Here is a 19,815-nt window from a genome sequence, read left to right on the forward strand (position 1 = left end):
GCCCCGGAGCCCGCGGCTGGCGGCGCTTCCCCTCCGCGGGAACAACATGGCCCCGCCCCGGTTCCTCCAACAAAGCGCCAGCGCTTCACTCCACCGAGAACCGGCCTCCCCCATACCCGACACCGCCACCCCGCCCGTCCCCGCCTTCAGCCCCCCCACCCCGCCCCGGTGGCGGCTACCGCCCCCCGCCACGCTCCGCTCCCGCCGCCGCGCTTCCCCCTCAGGCCGCGGCCGCCCGTCCGCGAGTCACAGACCTCCTCCTCTTCCTCCTCCTCCTCCTGCTGCTGCTCCCGCTCCCCCCGCCGGCGCTCCTGGCGGCGGCCCCGGCGGCCCCTCCGCCGCGGCCTCCCTGCCCCCGGACACGGAGCCCGTGAGCCCCAGTGCGCTGGCGGGGGAGGAGCATCCTGGGAACGCGCAGCCCGACATGGGTCCGGCGGCCGCGCAGCCCCCGCCGCCGCCCGCAGCTCCGCCCGCCGCCCGCCGCTGAGCGGGAGCGGAGCGCAGGGGGCCGCACGGGGCCGCGGCGCTGCCCGCCCCGCATGAGGCGCCGCTCCCCCCCCGCCCCGCTCGGTCCCCGCCGCCCTCCTGCGCGCAGGGCCCCCGCGGAGCCCCCGCGGCCGCGGCCCCGATGATGGACAGGAACTACCCCGCGACCCCCGGCTTCGCCGAGCCCCTGGCTCCGGGCACCGCGCCGCCCGCCGCCTCCTGGGCCTACGAGCGCGGCGCCGGCAGCCTCAAGCCCAGGTGAGGAGGGTCCGCCGAGGGGGCTGCGGCAGGAAAGGCCGGGGGCCGCGCCGGGGCCTGGCCGAGGGCGGCCGAGGGGGCCCGGTGGCGGGGCAGGGCAGGGCGGGGGGCGAGCGGGGCCCCGGGGAGGCCGGGCCGGGCGGGGCGGGGGAGGCCGCGTCCCGGCGGGCGGCCGGGGGGCGGCGGCGCGGGCTCCCCGCTGTCCCCGGCGGCCCGCGGCGGTGGCGGCGGCGGGGCGGGCGGTCTCTCCGCCCCGGAGGCTCGCGTCGGGCTGCGGCGCGGGTTCAAGAGTTCACGCGTCCCTGCCCGGCTCCCCGAGGAAAGCGGGGCCGCGGGCACCGGCGCTGCCCGCCCGAACAATGCTGCCCGCCGGGGCACCGGGCCGGCGGAGGCGGCTGCGCCGCGCCAGCATCCCCCGCGCCCTTCTGCTTCTCCGCCGTTGTGCGCTCCGCTGAGCCCGGCGAGCAAAGCGCTGCTCCGGGGCGTGCGGAGCCTCCTCTCAGCCAAAACTTGTCTGGAGCGAGTCAGTCCCACGGAGAGTTCTGCAAAGTTCCGGGAAGTGCGGGGAAAATACGGGATATCTTATTGGCTTCGGGTTGCTTTTTGATTGTGTGACTCTGCCAACTAAAACGAGTATTCTCTAGGCGATGAGATTTTCGTTATCGCCTGCCTTTTATGTCTCTAGCTTGATTTATCTGCAGTTCCCATCTCGGCGACGTTTAAAAAGAGTCTCGGGCTAAAAATATCTCGTCAAAATAGGTGCGCTAATAGATGACTTTGCATTTGGTTCTGAAAGTGGTCAGACACGTCTGATAAGATTAATAGATTATCAAGTCAGAAGGGCTGTTGCAATCTAGTCTGACCTCTTCATAATACAGGCCATAGGACTTTATTTTTTTCCAATCTGTGTTTCAAATTAGAGTTTACATTTTAGAAGGTGTAGTTCAGAATTTCCAATGAGGCAAAATTCAGCACAATTCTTGGTATACAGGTGACTGATCTATGTTTTATTTCAGATCTGAAGGGGTCTGCCTTCGGTTTCTGGCCACTGAGTCTTGTTTATAACCTCGTCAACACTGATAATGCCATTATATATTGAGTATGAATTCTTATGAATTTTAATTAGTTTCTTGCTTTGCTTATTTTTCTTAATTAAAAAAACCATAGTCTTTTGAAGTTTGTTACCAGAGATTTTTTTTCTTTTTACTACTGTAGTTTTTCTCTCTCTTTAGTCATTCTCTCTTTTCTCTTAGATTCTCTCCAATTTATTGTCACCCTTCCTGAGTTGTGGACATTGCATTTGAGCTGCAATTAAGCCAATGTTTAGTAAAAAGATCATAGGACCTCCCTGGGATGTGAGGACCTATATTCCCTGTTTCACAGAGAATTGCAAGGACAGGTAGTTTTTGGCCAAACCCTTGCCCCATGAAGCTGCTTAGCCAGTTTCTCAGCAGAGTTGCCTGCATGGCAAAGTAAGGTCTCTGTATTGTTCTTTCCAATTTTTCTTCCTGATTATTGAACTATTTTTGGTCACATTGCTATGTTCATTTCAGTGGAAGTCAGTGACACATCCTTTCTATACTGCTTTTGCCAGTTCTCATCATCTCTTGAGGATCATGCCATCTATTCCATAACAAAGGTTTGGATTTCCCAGGTCATTTAAGAATATGTATTTCAGAAGCAGAAGTGGATCCCTCTTGGATTTTACAAGGAACACAACTGCTTGATGATGTTTCTTTTATATTCAAAAATACACTTTTACAACATCTCTCTAATTTTTTTTAATAGCTGCTATATTCATGCAGTCTTAAATGTATATTTTGGGAATTCTTTAAATGAAGTGGCATGAAGAAAAGTCCTAAGACAAATACCATGTAGAAGCCCATTAGATCAATGCCTGCTACCTATACCAATCAAAATAGTATTACTGCATTTGTGTATGACATGGCAATATTTATGCTATGCTTCAGGAAACAATGTCAAGAAGACCTTTAGTTCTCTGAAGTTTCATCTCTAGGTTCTATACATCATGACAAATGATGTGTTTAAAATATGTTGGCTGAAACATTTAAACTTTTTTTTTTCTACTGTACCAAGAACAGGGAAAATACTATGAATCATATTTTGTGCTTGAAATTCTCCTGAACTGGGTTCTTGGGGTTCATGTTATTTTAATAAGTATTAATGTACCCTGTCTTTGGCCAGATTTCAAGATTTGAACTATGTTGGACACAGTGATAAGTAGAGTCCGGGATTTAGGTGTTTGTGGTTCCTCTATTGCTAGTAACATTTGTCTTTGTATGGATGGAGTCGCTGAGGAATTGGGATGTAAGAGTCATTCCTATCACTGCCAAGGCTTGCACCAGCCTGGAAGGCAATTGTGAAGGTATAGATGTACTGTAAGGGAATAGGCTGTCCGTGCCCTCGACTTGTGTTACAGATCACTTCACATTTTTCAAAATGGTGGTTTTGATTGTGGTTGACAGGTAGTCATCCAAACAGCTGAAGCTGCATTAGCCTGATGTTAAATTAAAAAATGTGTGTCATGTTCATCTGGTACTTGCTTGAAAAGAATTCAGCCTTTAGGTGATATAGATAACAATATTTCACTCAAATTTCATTTCATATTTATGCTGTTGCTGGCTGTGTCGTGGCAGGCTATGTTCCCTTTGTGTGGAGAGCAATGTTCACAGTCTCAGCTCATCAAAATGATTTCTCCTCCCTACAAGCGTTGCTCCTGTCTTCCTGCGCTTCACTTCAGCCATCTGGTTTTTATCCTGCTCCTTATTTCTTGCAGGCACTGTTTTGTCTGTGCAATGGCACTATTCTTATCAACTGAAAGGAAATGTGTGGTGAAGTGTTATAAGGACATTGCTACCAGGTCTGCTATGACATAACTGTTCCCATGGATTAGGAGGAGATAGTGAATTGGGAATGGAAGCTGTTGGAAATCGTTGGGATCACTGCAGATTAACTGAGCAGAGACCCCTCCTGCTGAAGAGCATATTGGGACAGTGCAGCCAAGGGAGCCCTGTAGCAGGGGGCTGAGGAAGGGGTGCTCCTGTCCTCCACATCTCCTGCCCCCACACCCCTTCCACAGGCTGGCAGCATCTTGCTGGAATTTCTAATGGTTCTAGGAGTACACTGCCACTTCTGACCTTTTACTGTAGCTGTCAAACTACCTATGTGCTTAAACCCTCTTTTTGTCAAAAGCTGTTGAACAGCAGATAAGGTATGTCATGCTTACTTGCTCAAGAAAAATATGGTATTCAGAAAACAGGTGAATGTGTAATAGTTTGAGAGACTATTGGAATTGCTTGGACAGAGACATGGAGACAGGTGATAATGGATGAGGTTTCTGGTTTAATTTGTTTGACTTGGTGGCACTCCTAGGGTTTCATTGAGAGAAGGATTTTTGCCTGTGGAAGGATCTCACTGTTCTTGTTCTCTTTTTACCACAGCTCTAGGACTTAAATCTGCTACATGTGATTAAAAGTCAGTCACAATGATTTTGTTGTTGTTTTAAATTTGATGGTGACTGCTGAGGTCTCTGATGTTCCGTTATGCCTGGTAGTCTTATATCCATCTCTGCCCTACCCAAGCATAAATGGTTTTATATAATGTAATTCAAGGTGATTCTTTAAATGCAGATAGCACTGACATTATGTTATTGTGGCCTAGGTTTATAACAGCTAATCTAAGATAAAGAGTTAGTTATAGTGATAGTTCATTTGCAAAGTTACATAAATGGGAGGCTTATACTTTTATCATAAATGGTTATGATGGATTTTTAAACTCATTTTTGCATAGCTGTCAAACTAATGCTTATTGTAACAGCTGTATGATAACTGTGTTTTAGTTAAGGCTCAATTTTAAATTCTAATGGATTTTTGCATAGCTATAGAAACCCTAAAAGTGTGGAGTGTTTTAGAAAAGCAGAGAACATTTTCTTTCATCAAATGAAATTGTTCTGAGAGGTGAAACCAATGTTTGTTGTTAAACACATATTCTACAAAAAGTTCCCTATGGCGTAATATTTCAAATGTTGAAAGAAAAGCTCATAATCTGGGAGTATACTTAAATTTTTTGTATTAAAAGGCACAGAAGGATTAAATAAACTTTACATACATACAGAAAGATAGGTCACTTATAAAATCTTACCAAACTTTCTGTCATAGTTTATATCTGAAACATTTATACATGCCAAATAAACCCAGGTAGTCTGTGGTGTAGCCCAGATACCTTATAGGGACTTGCTACCTTGGCCTTCTTTTCTTTTTCTTTTTTACTCTTTCTTATTTTACCCTGCATTCAGCACATACTGAAATCGCAGCTGTGGGAAGGTCAAAGATTGACTGAACAGAGGCTGAATGCATTCTTGCTCTGTGTCCTGTAGCGTTTCCCTGGTGCAGATGTGTGGTCATCTTGCAAAATCTTTGCTAAAGTTTCCAAATGAGCCAGCCAGGCTTGTTTGGAATTACATGCTGCTTACCTGTCTAAGATTTAATGTCAGCTTTACAGGAAAGATTTCAAGAAGCGTGTGTCACTCTGCTGCAGTGAGAAATGGTGGTAAGGAGCTGTGTGCAGAAGGAATGAGCTGAAACTTAGTCTGGGGGTGCAGTTACCTGAGATGGCTGAACTGGCTGCTCAGGCCCACTGCTGCTGAAAGGGGCTCCCTTCCTCTTCCCTTGTCTTGGCTCTGTGTTTGTGCAACTGCACAGGGAGCTGATCTTGTGTGTTAATCCATTGGAAAATTATCCTGGTTGAAACTGTGAACGGCTTGAGCTGGAGAGTTGTGCTGGTGTACCTGTGCTGTGGAACTGGAATCCAGAGGTGGCACCTGGGGATGAACAAGGAGCAGAGCTGTAAGAAGTGAGCTGTGTGACCTTGGCAAGGATTCTTCCCAGTGGTCCTGGGCAGGTTTTAGATGGGCTCAGTTTTGCCATGTCACTGATGAACATCCCACACAAATTGTACTGTCTGCTTCCCTGCCAGGAGCTCTTGGTAAGTGTCTGTGTTAGCTGGGTGCCACATCTCTCTTGAGATCACTTACAATGATATTTCAGATGTGAGCCTTTCCCCATAAATGAGAAACAACTTTCCCAAACAACTTCAACACAGGTTACTGAATACATTGTTCTGAAAGAAGGGAGGGTTTTATTCCACCACCTATGCAAAGAGAGTTTCAGTCCCATATGCGTATTTTACCTTTCATCCTGTTAACTTTAATCATAGATGGGTTTACCTTCTACTGACAGAGAACAACCTTTTCACCTTTTTTATTCTGTACTTTTGCTCGCCTTTTATTTTTTCTTGGAGTTGCTGCTGATTCTGGCATAATGCTGTCATAGGAAGGAGGCTGTTTTTAGAATAATCTTTGTTCCTGTCAGGAAAAAAGCACCTGTGCCTGAACTATATTAATTCTAAACAATACTAGAGCTCTTATAGAATGGGTGTATTTTGCATGGATATCTTTGTTGTATTTTGTCAAAGCATTCACAAATTTGCATGTCAAGAAGTTATTTTGCATGGTGAGTGCCTATTCCATATATTAAACAAACAAGAAAAAGACAAACCAAAACAAAAACCAGTTAAAAGGTAGTACAGTAATAGTCTCACTATAAAAACCTTCCTTAGCAGCCTTAACTGTGACAAAAATAACTTTGAGCGACATGCAGAGTTCAGCCTTTCCAGGACAGCATTTCATTCTGTACCATGCAAGTGGCAGAGAAAAGAAAATTCTTAAAATTTTTAAGCAAAGAGAAATGTCTTCATAGAGGACAGAGTGCTTGGTTATTAAGTGCTAGATTTACTTGTCTCACTGGGCACATTTCTGTAGTTTTTGGGTTTGCTTCTGCTATTCTTTCACCTCTTGTTGCATTGCTTCCTTTGTTTCATTGCTCTGGATAGACTTGGGGCTAAGTGGACACTTAGAGTCATTAGAGCCCCCTCAGAACCTCTCTGAGGATGGTTACAAGAAACAGGGGCAAGGAGCTCTTTTTCCTGGATCTCTGTGTGCTTGGAAGCTCCTTATTCCAAAACAATTCAGCAAGAACCTACATATGTTTAGACAAGCTTTTCCTTTCCCATATTGCTTTTCTTGTTTTTCATCTTTCTTCTACATGCCTACCTGTGTTGCTTGCTTAGGACTTGGAAAAGTGCAACCAATTACTCTAAGCAGGAAGAAGGCACCCTTAGGCATCCTTATCTTAGAGTAATAGTGTTTACATAGCAGGATACTCAGAACATTTATTAAATCCCATAGGAATTATACTTGGGGCAGTCATACATGTAGATTTTGTTGGAGATAACCTTTTTTTTTCAGCTGGCTGTGTTGTGTGAGAAGAGTTGGAGGGCTCCAGCCCTTTGTCTAGCGTTTCCAGATGTCTGGCAAGTTGTTCTGAGGACTTTTGGTCATGCAGAACGTGCCAGACGAAGGGTCACTGTGCCTGTGTGGCATGGGCCAAGCTGAGTGTACCAGCCTGTGCTTCACCTTCCATGCTGCCCTTTTTTCTGACCAGGAAATCCCTCTCAGAAATATGGCAACTTGGTGTTTCACACCACATCCTGTTTACTTTCTCTTGTCTTCGTGTCAAAAATTCCAGTGCTAGACAGCGAATAATCCTTCAATCCCTCTGTTCACCCGATTTCATTATGTTCTACCGAGTCTGCCAAGAATAGGATTTCTAATAAGTTTTTCTTGAACCTGAACATTTGTTCATTTTCTGTGCAAAGAGTGATTGTAAAAAGCCAATTCCTCAGTCCTCTGAACACAACCATGTGTTAACTACCTTCAGTTGCTGGCACTGGTGGCCTGGAGGTTACTGATAGCGCCACTGGAGTGAGATGGGATTTTCATATTTTTCTCCCCCAAACACTGCCTTTTGTTACTCTTTTTAAGAGGACACAGGTTTTTCACCAATTAAAGGATATTTTTTTAATTCATGTGTGTATGCTGTTTTGACCTTGATTAATACTTGTTTTTGTTTTGACATCTGCATGATTGTAAGGAAATCTTAAATCAATATCATATTCAAGGAATTTGTTTAATGCCGTAAAGTTTTTGCCATCTCAAAGTAAATGCTGTGTTGCTGTAACTATATTTCTACAGTTTTGAACAGTGCACATTTTCTGGTTGAAGTGCTCACAAGCAATTGGGTTCATCTGTATTTTCAGCTAAATAGTGACTGGTGACAAGTGGAATGATAGCTAGGGTCCCCTTTGCAAGGGGGATGTAAATTTAAAAATGTAAGTTTACATAAATCTAAAAAATTTAGACCTGCTTTAGGATGAGGAGAGCACTTGTGAAGAGATATAAAAGCAAAATTCAAGAGCTATGCTAATTCTCCTTATAAACTTGGGTAATAACACCCTGTGATGCTTCCTTTAATGTAAAGGACTCTTTGCTGCTGTGTTTTATGATGAACTGTGTTGTTAATATGTTAGATCTTCCCTGGGCACACCTCCTAAATTGGGATAGAAGTGGTGTTAGTCATAGGGATTCCTCCTGTTTTGAATCTAAAGGAGCTCATATGAGCTGGTTAGCCCTTGTAGTGTGTTGTGGGATGTGGAAAACACTGTACTGGACGTGTGGATATGCTGGCAGGCTTAGAGCCATTTAATGGCCTTGAATTTTGGCTGTAGGATGGCAAGATTTGTAGTCTCAGAGGTATCCCTACTCTGTGCCAGTTGTGCAGCTGTGGGCCATGAAGCCACTGCTCTTCACAGGGGTGCATTTTTAACTTCATAAAACCTTGCGAAACTGCCTTATTTCAGTACCTAGTGTTGGAGACTCGGTGGTGAGGGCTGTAAATCCACCTGGGTTATTATTTGTGCCTTATTTGTCCTAGATTGAAGGAGAAGGTATTCCATGGGTTATGGAACTGGAAAGGGCTTGGAGGTTTGGTGATGGAAAGAGCCTACTGACAGCATAAGATGGCTCTGTCAGTGGACAGCACATATGTATTTATACTTTTTACCTCTTTTTGTGATGAAAATCTCAACTTCAGCATTGTCCTTTCCATATAAATAAAAAATAAAGGGCTTATTAGGAAATGGGATATCAAGTATTCCTGCAGTACCCTAAAGGTAAGACTCAAGCTTGCCACAAAATATGATGCTGTAATAACTGTTGGAGGATGAGGGTTGAAAAACATTTCAGTAGGTAAAATGAATTGCAATTTTATTAAGGCACTGATGTGGCTAAGCTATATCTTGAGATAATGCTCTGCTGACTTTTATATTTTGAAATAAGATTTTGTTATTAAAAATAATGGAATCTTTTTGTGTGTATCTCAGATGTAATAGAGGGTTATGCTGTGTGTTCAACCATTAATACTGGAATGATCTTGAGAAGAGTTTTGAATATGTCCCAAGTACACTTTTGACAACAGAGTAGCATCATATGTTGGAGAAAAAGTGTTAGATTTCCATTACTGCCTGTTACAAAAATCTTCTGAAATCGTGAGTAAAACTCTAGGAGAGAAGTATTGCTAAATTAAAAAATCACAGCTATTCTCTCTCTGCTGGGTAAAGAAAAAGTTCTTTTGTAGAGAGAAGGTAATAGAAGAGATAAATAAATGTAGTGATAAAATAATCCAGTGTCTCAAAAGGCAAGAAAATAAGGTTGTAGTTCTTGCGGTGGTGAAAGTTACACTGACCATAATAGTACTCCTGTTTCTGCAGGAGCTGCTAGAATAGAAGCTATCAATGAATCCCCAAAACATTGAATCCCCAAAACATTGCTTGGCAAACAAATGTCTTAAAATTATTTCTGACATTGCATTATAATGTAAATTGGGAGGATATGTGTAACAGTGTCTGTTTAGATGTGGAGAGTAATGATAGTTTGTTAAAAAGGACATCAAAGTTAAGCTTGAATATTCAGAGCAGGAAAGCACTGGAAGCTCCTTTCCAGACCATGAAATCTTAAAATGAGGATCAGGAGCTCAAAACTGACATTATGGTACAATAGTTCAATTTTAGTTTGTTTTTTGTAACCTGCAAAATTTCTGTTAAAAAGTTGTTTTGGTTAAGTTACCAAGATTTTTCCTGAAAGCCAAGAGAAACAGCACAAAATTTGCCAATTCTGCTTTAAAAAAAAATAATAAATTGTTACATGTACTGCATTTCAGCCATAGATGACCTCATTAAAAAGCTGAATTAGGTTGTATACTTTAAAAAATAAGAACATGAAGTAGTTTGTCCAGTCCCTCCGTAGTAACTGAAGTTCATAAATAGCTAATTTTTAATCTGAATATTACTTTTCACATATATGTTTTCAAGACAGAATTTAACTGATTTTTTGAAAGCAGAATTGCATTGTCTTTGTTATTAAGAACTCCACAGGTTACTTAATCAGACAAGCCAGCACTTGCACTCAGGTATTGAAGTCTCAGTAAGCCTATTTTGGCTTTTCCAAAGCTGTGTTGGGTTTTTCGTTCTTAAAAGGATCAAACATAAGGAGTTTAGACACATTAACATGGGAATAAAAGGGAGATGGACCTTTTGTGTCATAAAATCTCTTTATTCCTGTGAGATGTGGTATGTATTCAGGTGAAGAATCACAGGAACAGCATGAACTTTTGCTCATTGAGGCAGTTCCTTGCATGTAATTTTCTACCTCAAAATCTATTTCTTAGAAGCTCCTTATCTCTGCTCCTAGAAAGCAAGGAAGTAATGAGTGTTTCCTCTTGCAAGTACCTCCAGGCAATCCTCAGCCCACATTGTGGCATTCTCAGCCATGCTCTCAGTGGCTCTGCATTTGAATTGAAGGGGAAATTGACATTATAGCTTCATTTTTAATGAAAGAGTGGAGAGCGATTGCCTTTGGTGTGTTAGGATGGGATATATTCTACACTGGATATGTGGTGTGTAATTGCATTAAAAGGGAGAATGGGCCATAACCAGCAAACAGTAGAGCTTGTTGATGAAATGCTGCTCCTCTGGGGTTTACTGACTTACCTCAGCACTGGAGTCTGATGCTATATTTTCCATCTTTCCAAAAGTCATCTATCTTGAAGAATAATATTAGTAAGTAGTTATTAATACTTCAAAACATTGGCATCTATTTATTTCTTGTTTTAATTCAAGAACAGCCTAGCCAAATGGTAAAGATGTATGCTATTCTTAGAAGGATGCATTATGTACCTTGAAGTGTTAATTTTAGAGATGATTTTCTTTTGATTTTTTTTTTTAGTGGTGGACTTTATTTTTCAAGTCACAAATTATTTTTCCTTTGTCTCATGGACACTGCAACTGTTCTGGATTGTTAAATATTCTTCCTCTTTGTGCAAATATAATGTTAAGGTTTGTCTTGTCTTGTATAATCTAATGAGAGGATCAAGGAAATTAAATGCAGGGAGTAGGCTGGTTTCCTATTTTTCTTGAACCTGCCAACATTTTCAGGCTTCAACCCAAATTTGTGCTTGCAGTGTCTTCCACCTCCCCCCAGTATGTCTGTGGCTGGGAAATAGAGGTGAAAAATCACAAATTGCATACATTTTAAAAGCATTTTGCACTGAAATGAGTTTCTGGGCTGAGAAGGCATTTGTTTTCCATCGGAATTAATTTTTGAAACATTTTCTGGTTTCTGTTGTCTTTGAGGGCTTGCTTTTAAACTTGCAGAAGTGTGTTGGACAGGAGTGTTTTGGTGTTATTAGTGGTATTGAACTCGTTTAAGTAACAACTTTCTTCCTGGGCAACTCCCTCCTCTGCTTGTCAGAGTCGTGGCTTTTTAAAAACACAAGGTGAAACCCATTTTTGAATTAAAGTTATCTACCTGTAACATTGCTTTTAAATTTTATTCTGAGCCGTAGATAATGCCTAGATGCTGAATTACATTCTAGTTTGACTGTAGCAAACAGGGAGCTCTTGTTGTTACAATGGGTAGCTGAAAGGCCATTTACCCTCCATTTCACTTGTATTAAATCCAAGTAATGTTTTTTCAAGTTATACTCTTCCATTCTTTCTCCACGAGATTCTTGAGTAAAGGCAAAATAACAAACATAAGTATTTAAGAAAAAAAAAACCATTGTATCTAATATTAAAGCAATCCGCACTATGTACTTGCCAGCAGGTAATACAAGCTGGAACTGCATTTTACACGTCTAAAATCAAATACAGTGGACAAAAAGAGATGCAAGCTGCATATCAGATTCTATATTTTATATTTAGAATGACATTTTTAATATTTAGAAGTGTGTTCGTTGGTTTTATGGCTTTGCTTTTGGTCTCTGAGTGGAATTTGCTGTTGCACAGCTAAGTAGCTGGCTGAAGAGAGACTCCTTTGCCAAGTGTTTGAGCTTTGGGATAGAAGGAAACTTGAGTGATATTTCCCCTATTTCACGTATATCTCAAGTAAGATAAAATGCAAAGTGTGATTTTTAAGGTATTTTCTTGCCAACACGAGGCTGTCACTGTTCTTTTTCATCTCCTTTATGGTGATTTAATTAGAAGGGGGCTGTGCCGAGTCATCTCACAGGAGCTCTTGTTTTCAGCAAGGCAGAGCAGGCAGACAAAAATGAGATCAAATTTCCTGGTCTGCCTCAAACGTGATGCCTTGTATACATGCTGGGTTGCTGGCTTTGGTTTTTGGGCTTGGTTGTTTTGGTCTCAGACTGTGCCAGACTCCACTGCTGGGGCACCGAGTTCCCTTCTCAGTGTGGTGGGAGCACCTCTTGGATCTCCCGGAGCCAGGAGTTTCCTGTGCACCCTACTTGTCTTGTAGGTGTCCAGTTTCACTTGGAGCACAGCCTGCACCATTTGAATGCTTTGGAAGTGCCCTGTGGTTGAACGTGGAGGTTTCTGTAGCAATTTTCCTTTATATGAGAGATAGAAGTTACAAGTGCCTAAGAACAGGGTACTGCACCCAGAAGTATCCCTTGCTCCTGAAGAGTTCTGCTCTGCTTTCCATGTAAGCATTGTGAGTTTCCCTAGTACTTGAGTGATTGCTTTTACTAAACTAAAAATAACCCAAACAACCCCCCCCAAAAAAAACCACCGAATGCAAAATAACAATCAACCAAAAACCTTAAAAATTGCTAAGCTGTAATGAAGATTTACCTGGAAAATAAAGTAGAAAGATGAAAAAACTTAATACTTGGTAAAAGAAGAATCATTACATGGAAAGGGGCAAAGGTACTTATGTAAAGTGGTTTTTTTTTCTGTTTCTGTTTTTTATTCTGTATGGATGCCTCAGAAGAAAAATAAAGAGGACATTTTTGAAGAAAATAAAAATACTTGTATGTCCACTGTTTATTGCAGCTAAATTTTGTTTCTATGTAAAAATTATACTTCCATCTGAGTTTGAAGTTGAGAAATGTATCCCTTTACTTGTGTAAAGCTTAAACCTGGTAATTGTGTTGGCAAATGAGGAGGGTGGAGAGTGCAATGGGACTTGATAACCTTTTGCAGGTGGAGACCTGAATTCATATGAAACTGTTGGATTGAAGAATGCTTTGAAAATAAAGGATCGTGAAAATAGCAATACAAACAGATGTGTGAAGGGTTGATTCCTGAAAGACTTAATCTGGACTAACAAAAAGGAATTGCAAATCAAGGTTGAGGTGTTTCAGTAACAATGAAGTGCAAACGACTACAGTTTTCTTCCAGAAATTTTGCTGGAGGAGTAAAAGCCTTCTATTAGCCCAGGTGATGTAGCTGAAAAAAATCAGATTAATATTTGAGTAATTTCACTTCCATTGTCATACGTATTTTTTGATGACATTATTACAGCAATGATAAATAATAACTCTTTACAGGATGTCTCTTAAATATTATGCTAAAATTAAATGTATCTTTTCAATGAAAAAGACTTCAGAGGAAACTGTTCTCCAAATTTGTATAAAATTAATATTATTTCCTAGCAGTTACCACTCCATTGTGCAGTTCACTATGACAGTGGAAGTGGGAATTCACTGTGATAATCAGTGATAAGGGCCAAGTGCTTTTGTAACATGCATAGCAAGCAATGATAACAACAAAGTACCAAGTAATGTGAATGTCTCTTCAGTAACTAATCTGACATTTCAGTACAAGTAAGAACTTGTTCAATTTTAGCAAACATCACAAGAGCACGCAGGGCTCAGTGACCATACAGTTATTTGCCATGCTGGATGTATTTTTGATATGCGAATTACATGCTGTGTAAGTTTATCTGTTTGAAAGTTAAATTTTATAAAAAGAAACCCTAAGGCAATAATCTCTCCGATTGCTGTGCTTGTTTAGGATAAGCTTATGTAAACTGAACGCCATATATGCAAGGCTTTTTGAGATAAGAATCTACATTCCAGCAACCAGTAATTATACAATAAACAATTAACTATTCAAATAAATACAGTATTTTTTATTGAAAGACACATTCATTTTTGAGGTTGCGGTTGCATTAACTATGAGCTGGGAGTTTGTACTAAAAAAACCCCAAACAGCATGTACTTGGAGTGTTATTAAGATGCCCATCATTGCTAGAATTTTGAGGATCTAGTAATTAACAATGTTTCTGAGTGCTGAAGTCTAGAGGTTATTTTGTATCCTAATGCTAATTCCACACCCTCCTTGTTACAAAGTCTTTGCCCAAGTTGTTTTACTAGTTGCTTTTATCTTCCGGAGCATTCTGTCTCTGGTCTACAGGCTTGAATGTTAGCCTGTCTTGTGATATTTGGTGTGTACTGTACTTGCCCTTTACAAAAAAAGGTGTTTATTGTAGAAGTGTGAAGAGGGGGGAAATGAATCACAATTTTCACCAAACAACCAGAATAAGTAGAAATTTAAAATAAACAAACAAAAACCATAACAACCCCCCCAAAAAACTTCTTTAGTTTCCAGAATTTTTAGGTGGTTAAATAAAGTTCATCCACTTTTTGCTCATGACTTTTACAATTTCAGAGGGGGAATGAGGCAATATTGCTTGGTATACTGTACTGTTTTTTGAGGAGTCATGCCTCATCTGGAAGGGTTTTTGCTGCAAAGTGTAGGCTCAGTTGCCTAGAATACCACAGTGCCTCCCAGCCTGAAAATACAGGAATGGGAAAAGGAAGCTGTGCTGCTGTAGGACTTCAGAGTTTGTCTTTAAAATGTGTATGAAAGACAAGTCAGCACCACATACTTTTATATAGATAAGTGCTTTAAGTAAACTTGCAAGAAAACATAAATACAACTTATTGCTGTGGCAGGGAAGTTTTCACAAGCTCAACATCTGTGACAGTGATGATAATTCTTGCCAAGAATGCATGTGCTGCCATGCTTCAGTTTAGAAACTTATTTTCTCATGTAGTGCTTTTTTATATATTGAAAGACCTGAAGAAAGCTTCATGTCTCTGAAGTTCTGTGTTTGGGGATTTTTTCCCATCTGTGCAAGATTGTTCAAAAACCCCAAACCATCTTAACTTTAAGTTTTTTCTTGTGAAAATACTTGCATTTCAATTGGCTTTATTACTATTACTTGCATAATGTTTTATGTAAAGAACACTGTTGCAATTTTTTTGTCTGGAAATAATAGAAAATGTTTAATGCTGCAAATAAAAAAAATAACGTACAGTGTCATGCAATCATGTCTGCCAATTGTCCATAGCAGTGATGCAAATAGTTAGATTTCAGTCAGCATATAATAGAAATCAGTTGCTGATGCATAGTGTTGAACTGCACAAAGATCTGTCTTCTACAGCATAAGCACAGGGATCTGCTGACTCTGACTTTAGGTTTGGCAATTCTCTAAATTGCAATTATTGCTGTGAAAGGTGTTAAAGTGCTAGACAATGAGCACAACTGAGAAAAGCAGTAGCTGAGGTTCTTTGTTTTTTCAAAGGATTTCGGTTCATTCTTTAGGCTTGTGCTTTAGCCTGGCATGCTGACTACAGAGCATTGCTGAAGTGGAAAATACATCCCCTGATAGTGCATCTCAGGCAGGAAAGTCCTGCACAGACAGGCTCTTACTGGTTCATGGTGTGTGCTGGTCACAGTGCTCTAAGAGGCTCGTCTGGCTCTGCTCGTCATCTTAATGAAAATGAAGCAAATCCAGCCATGTTGCCAATTTTTATATTATTTGGTGTCTTCTATAAAAGTTTCCCATGATGTCATGATTCCTGGCACAGAGTGTTCAATTTTTCCCTTATGCAGAGTGGCTGCCCCTTCATCCCAGGGGATGAAAGATAAGGGAATTCTCCCTTATAGCAGGCAGCAGGGAGGGCTGTGGGTTTCATTGTTTGGGTTGTTTTGGCACTTGTTTACAGTAGAATTTTGAACTTAAAGCAGTCTCACATGTGCACTGGAGTAAGTAGCAGCTACCTATAAACTTAATGTCCAAAAGGCAAGAAAAGAAGAAGATAAATGGTTACTTGGTCATGCTGGCCTTCATTTTTTTTCCATTTGACAGGTGCTATGCAGAGCGGAGTCTGTGGAAGCTTGAAAGTTTGGGGGTTTTGTTTTGGTCCCCCCTCTGTTTTCTGCTTTTTAAATTGGAAATTATTAGGGCTTTTGGCAGGTTCCTAAGGTTGCTTAATGTTTAGATTTTTTCTTTTTTCTGCGGTGTTGGTTTTGCAGGGACCCAGACAATGTATATTTTCAGTTTGTTCCCATTAAGCCTGATTAAAACATCATGTCAATTTAGATGACTCACGTAAAAATGTTAAATAAAAGCTGTGAATCATTAACTTACATTTAATGCTAGGAGGTCTGAAGATGGATTTGTCACTTGGTAGTGCTTTCACTGTCAGTTTTATTAAATTGTACCAAAAGCACCAAGATCTTTAAAAAAACTATTGATCCCACAGCTTCCTAGTCATTCCAGCCTTTGAATTAAACTAGATCCTGTAAGTTTTAATAGAATTAAAAATGGGAATGTTAAAGTGGGCATGTATTCATGGTCATCTGCTTTGCAGACTGCATCAATAAATCATTACAAAAAGTGATCAGTGAGTGTTACTTACAGTTTGAACTCTGTCTTTCTGACCCAGTCCTTTATAAACTTTTCTGTGATCAGCTTTGATTTTTGTAAGGTTTTTCCCCTACCCCCACTCTTTGGCCGTTTAGGTTTCATAGTACTTTTTTAATCTACTTTAAAAATTTTGGGATATTCTAGCAGAGCTACATCTGTCTGATCTTGAGCTTGTGTTTCCCTGTATTTCTGTATCTTTTTGGCTTGTGATTGGAATTTCATAATTGTTCTTTGTTTCAATAGCTGTATATTTTGTTAATAATGTTTAATTTCTTCCTTAGCTTAAGCTATGGAGGAGGACATTCATCGCATTCAGAAACAGACCTTCACAGACAGACATACACAGCTTCTCATCAGCTTCCTGGATACTCAACTACACAACATCCTGCTGGTAATTGTCCATAGAATGAGAGTACTGCTTAAATAACTACAGAGAAAGAAAGAAAGAAAGAAAGAAAAAAAGAAAAAGAACCAACTAACCAACTAGTATATAATTTAGATTAATGAATTTTGTAATCAAAGGGAGTTTGTCATATAAGTGGTGGCAACTGCCATTAGAAAAGCTGAGTGTGTAGCAGAAAGTTAACAGTTGTTAGTTTTTATCAAAATGTCGTAAGTAGGAAGGAAAATATGAGGGGAGGTTATGCTTGGTATCTTGTTTTTTGAAAAAGCTGCATTTATTCTTTAAAATACAGCTTTCCAGGATTTGGCATATACATTAGGGCCAAACGTGTGCCTCTGAGCCAGCAGCAGAAATGCTGCCAGCTCCTCCAGACTAAAGCAAACAGCAAAACTGATGGATGAAAGCAGCTGGAACATGCTGCTGCTGGTACGTCCATGTGCAGACTGAGACAGTGCTGGGGAAAATTTAAAATTAATTTAAAATATAGCAGTGGGTTAGGCTATGTTACATCTGCATCAGGATCTGTTGTTGAAACTTATGGTATCCTGTCTCCATGTCAGGAGAAGACAGGGCTTGAGCTCTTCGTGCTTGTTTTTTGACCCAGTTTCCAAAGAAAGGTGTTTGAGGTCATATGCTGACTGGAGTCTGTCATCTCCTGGCCAGGTCCTCAATCAGGATGATGGAGGATCTGAACTGTAGTCTTGACATAATCTCAGTTACTCACAGCTCTGGATCTCTCCAGTGCTTCCCACTGAGCCCCCTGTTAATGAAAGGTCTGAGCAGTGGGAAACACACAAAGGTGTTTGTTGAAACGGAATGCAGCCAAAATCCATTTTCATGTGCCAGTCCTATAGATGTGTCCAAACTGCTGCAAGCTGCCCAAAAGGGGAGAAAGTAGATACAGAAAAGTTGAACATGTTTCAGGAAGAATTCTGAATGTTTAACCAGTTCATGTGAAAACGGAACAGTGAATCTTCAGATAAAGGGAGTTTTACTGGTGTACCTAAATATTGTTTAAAGCATAATATTTGATGTACATTGAATAATAGATTTTAAAATGCATGCTGAAGTTCCAGTTTACAGTTGTAATACTGCGTAACAGTTAAATGCAGAAAAATCAATGTACTTTAGCAATGCTAATGTTTCATAGGTTGGGGTTTTTTTAGTGAATTATGAACATAGCCTTGTTATTTGATTTTGCTTCTTTGAAGTTCATCTGAATTATCTGTTTTGTTTCATTTCCTTCCCCCATCATCTAGGTCTTTCAGGAATTTTTGATACCAGTATGCACAGTGCTGGAGGTAACACTAAGGAAACTTCTTCAGTTATGAATTTTCTCTCTGCTATTGAGTCTCGTACTGCTCAGGCAGTCTCTTCAGGATCTACCCTTTTACCACAATTCAGGGCTCCTTCCTGGCAGACAGGTGAAAATTTTCTCTTGAAATAAAATTTTGTCTTTATTGTATTGAATGTTTGGGAGGATTTGAAACAAAAATATTCTGACTAAATGAAAAGGCTGCATGCTTTCTACTTCTTTAACATCTCAATATTTAAAAATGTCAAACTCAATGAAATTGTTAGCTGAAGATTTATATGAGCAGAAGTTCTGTTTGTTTAGGAGGAATTTAGATGCATAGGATATTACTTTGTCTAGTGAGTGAAATTTAGTCTCCCAGCTTTGTTTGGAATTAGTCTCACTATCACTATAAGCATGTTCAGGTACATTACCTGTGCATCCTAGCAAATCTTTCATTCTCAAACTCTGTTCCCTGTGATAGTTCTTCTGTGATATTAGAACTAAAAGTCCATGGGTAGCTTTGGCCCCTTTGTACACAGAAGTAAGGAGCAAGGTGTTCTCAAAAAGAAGGTCTGAGGTGCATGTCACATAGAAATAAGGGATCTAATTTACAGCTAAACAAACGTGCCATCTCTTTTGGCAGACTGACTGCCTTCCATAAACCTCCCCCATCTGTCAAGCCTTCTGTGCAGAGCAGGAAACTGCACATTTTGAGCTCACTGTAGACAGTCACACCAAGATAAGTGTTGCTACTGCATCTGTGGGTAGCTTCAAGTTCTGGTTAATCTTAAGGAGTGATTGTGCAGCTGTGCGGTGAATCGGATCTATTCTGACAGAAAATGTTTGAGTGGTTTCTTTCCTTTGGTGGGATGGTTTTCCTCTGTATCAGCAGGCTGATCTGTGTCTCAGTGCAGCTGTGTGATTGCTGTTCTGATCTGGGGAGGAGGCACAAGGTAGCAAGAGTGGAGCAGTCCTTTTGTTGACAGTTTGCAGTCATTCTGTTAAGGATAATGTGCAGCTGCATTCTGTGAAGAGCCACTCAAAAAATTAAGAATAGATAATGTGGCTTTTTACTCACCATTGACAAAAGCAGATATGTGGGAGCACAGATGAAGATGCACACTGTTAATCTGGCAAACAATCTTAATATGAATCAGTGGTGTTTAGAGTTATGATGACCCATCCTCACATCAGAATGTCAGCTGGGAAGAAATCTTTTTTTCTCTTCGTCCTAGCATTTTCTCCATTGCAGCCTGCCTAACAGTGAATTGTGAAGAATGGGGAGACATGCTGTGGGTCGGGTTTGATGTTGGTACCAGTGATTGAGAGACTTCTCAGTACTCATTACTAAGAACTCATCAGTAAGCCCGTTTTTCAATATTACCAGTTCTTTGAGCTTTCTGTTGTCCTTTAATACTTTTGCTGCTTTTCTGTAACCCT

The 19,815-nt window shown here is 41.0% G+C and overlaps 1 protein-coding gene across 3 annotated transcripts in view; it reads left to right on the top strand.

The window, feature by feature from the left end:
- The first annotated feature begins 491 nt into the window (after positions 1 to 491).
- The window catches only part of QSER1 (glutamine and serine rich 1), a 41,672-nt gene continuing 22,348 nt past the window's right edge, over positions 492 to 19,815 (top strand). Inside the window, exons 1-3 of one of the 3 annotated variants that reach the window (XM_085063032.1) lie at positions 492 to 744; positions 16,957 to 17,066; positions 18,338 to 18,502. In XM_085063032.1, the coding sequence (XP_084919158.1) occupies positions 629 to 744; positions 16,957 to 17,066; positions 18,338 to 18,502 (391 nt within the window). In that variant the 5' untranslated portion in view covers positions 492 to 628. Of the gene's footprint in view, positions 745 to 16,956; positions 17,067 to 18,337; positions 18,503 to 19,610; positions 19,737 to 19,815 lie in introns of those variants that run through there. The other 2 variants (XM_085063033.1, XM_085063034.1) reach the window with 2 other exon arrangements.

The sequence above is a fragment of the Lichenostomus cassidix genome, chromosome 5 (genome assembly GCF_008360975.1).
Source record: "Lichenostomus cassidix isolate B80296 chromosome 5, HeHo_3.0, whole genome shotgun sequence".
Classification (NCBI taxonomy): Eukaryota; Metazoa; Chordata; class Aves; order Passeriformes; family Meliphagidae; genus Lichenostomus; species Lichenostomus cassidix.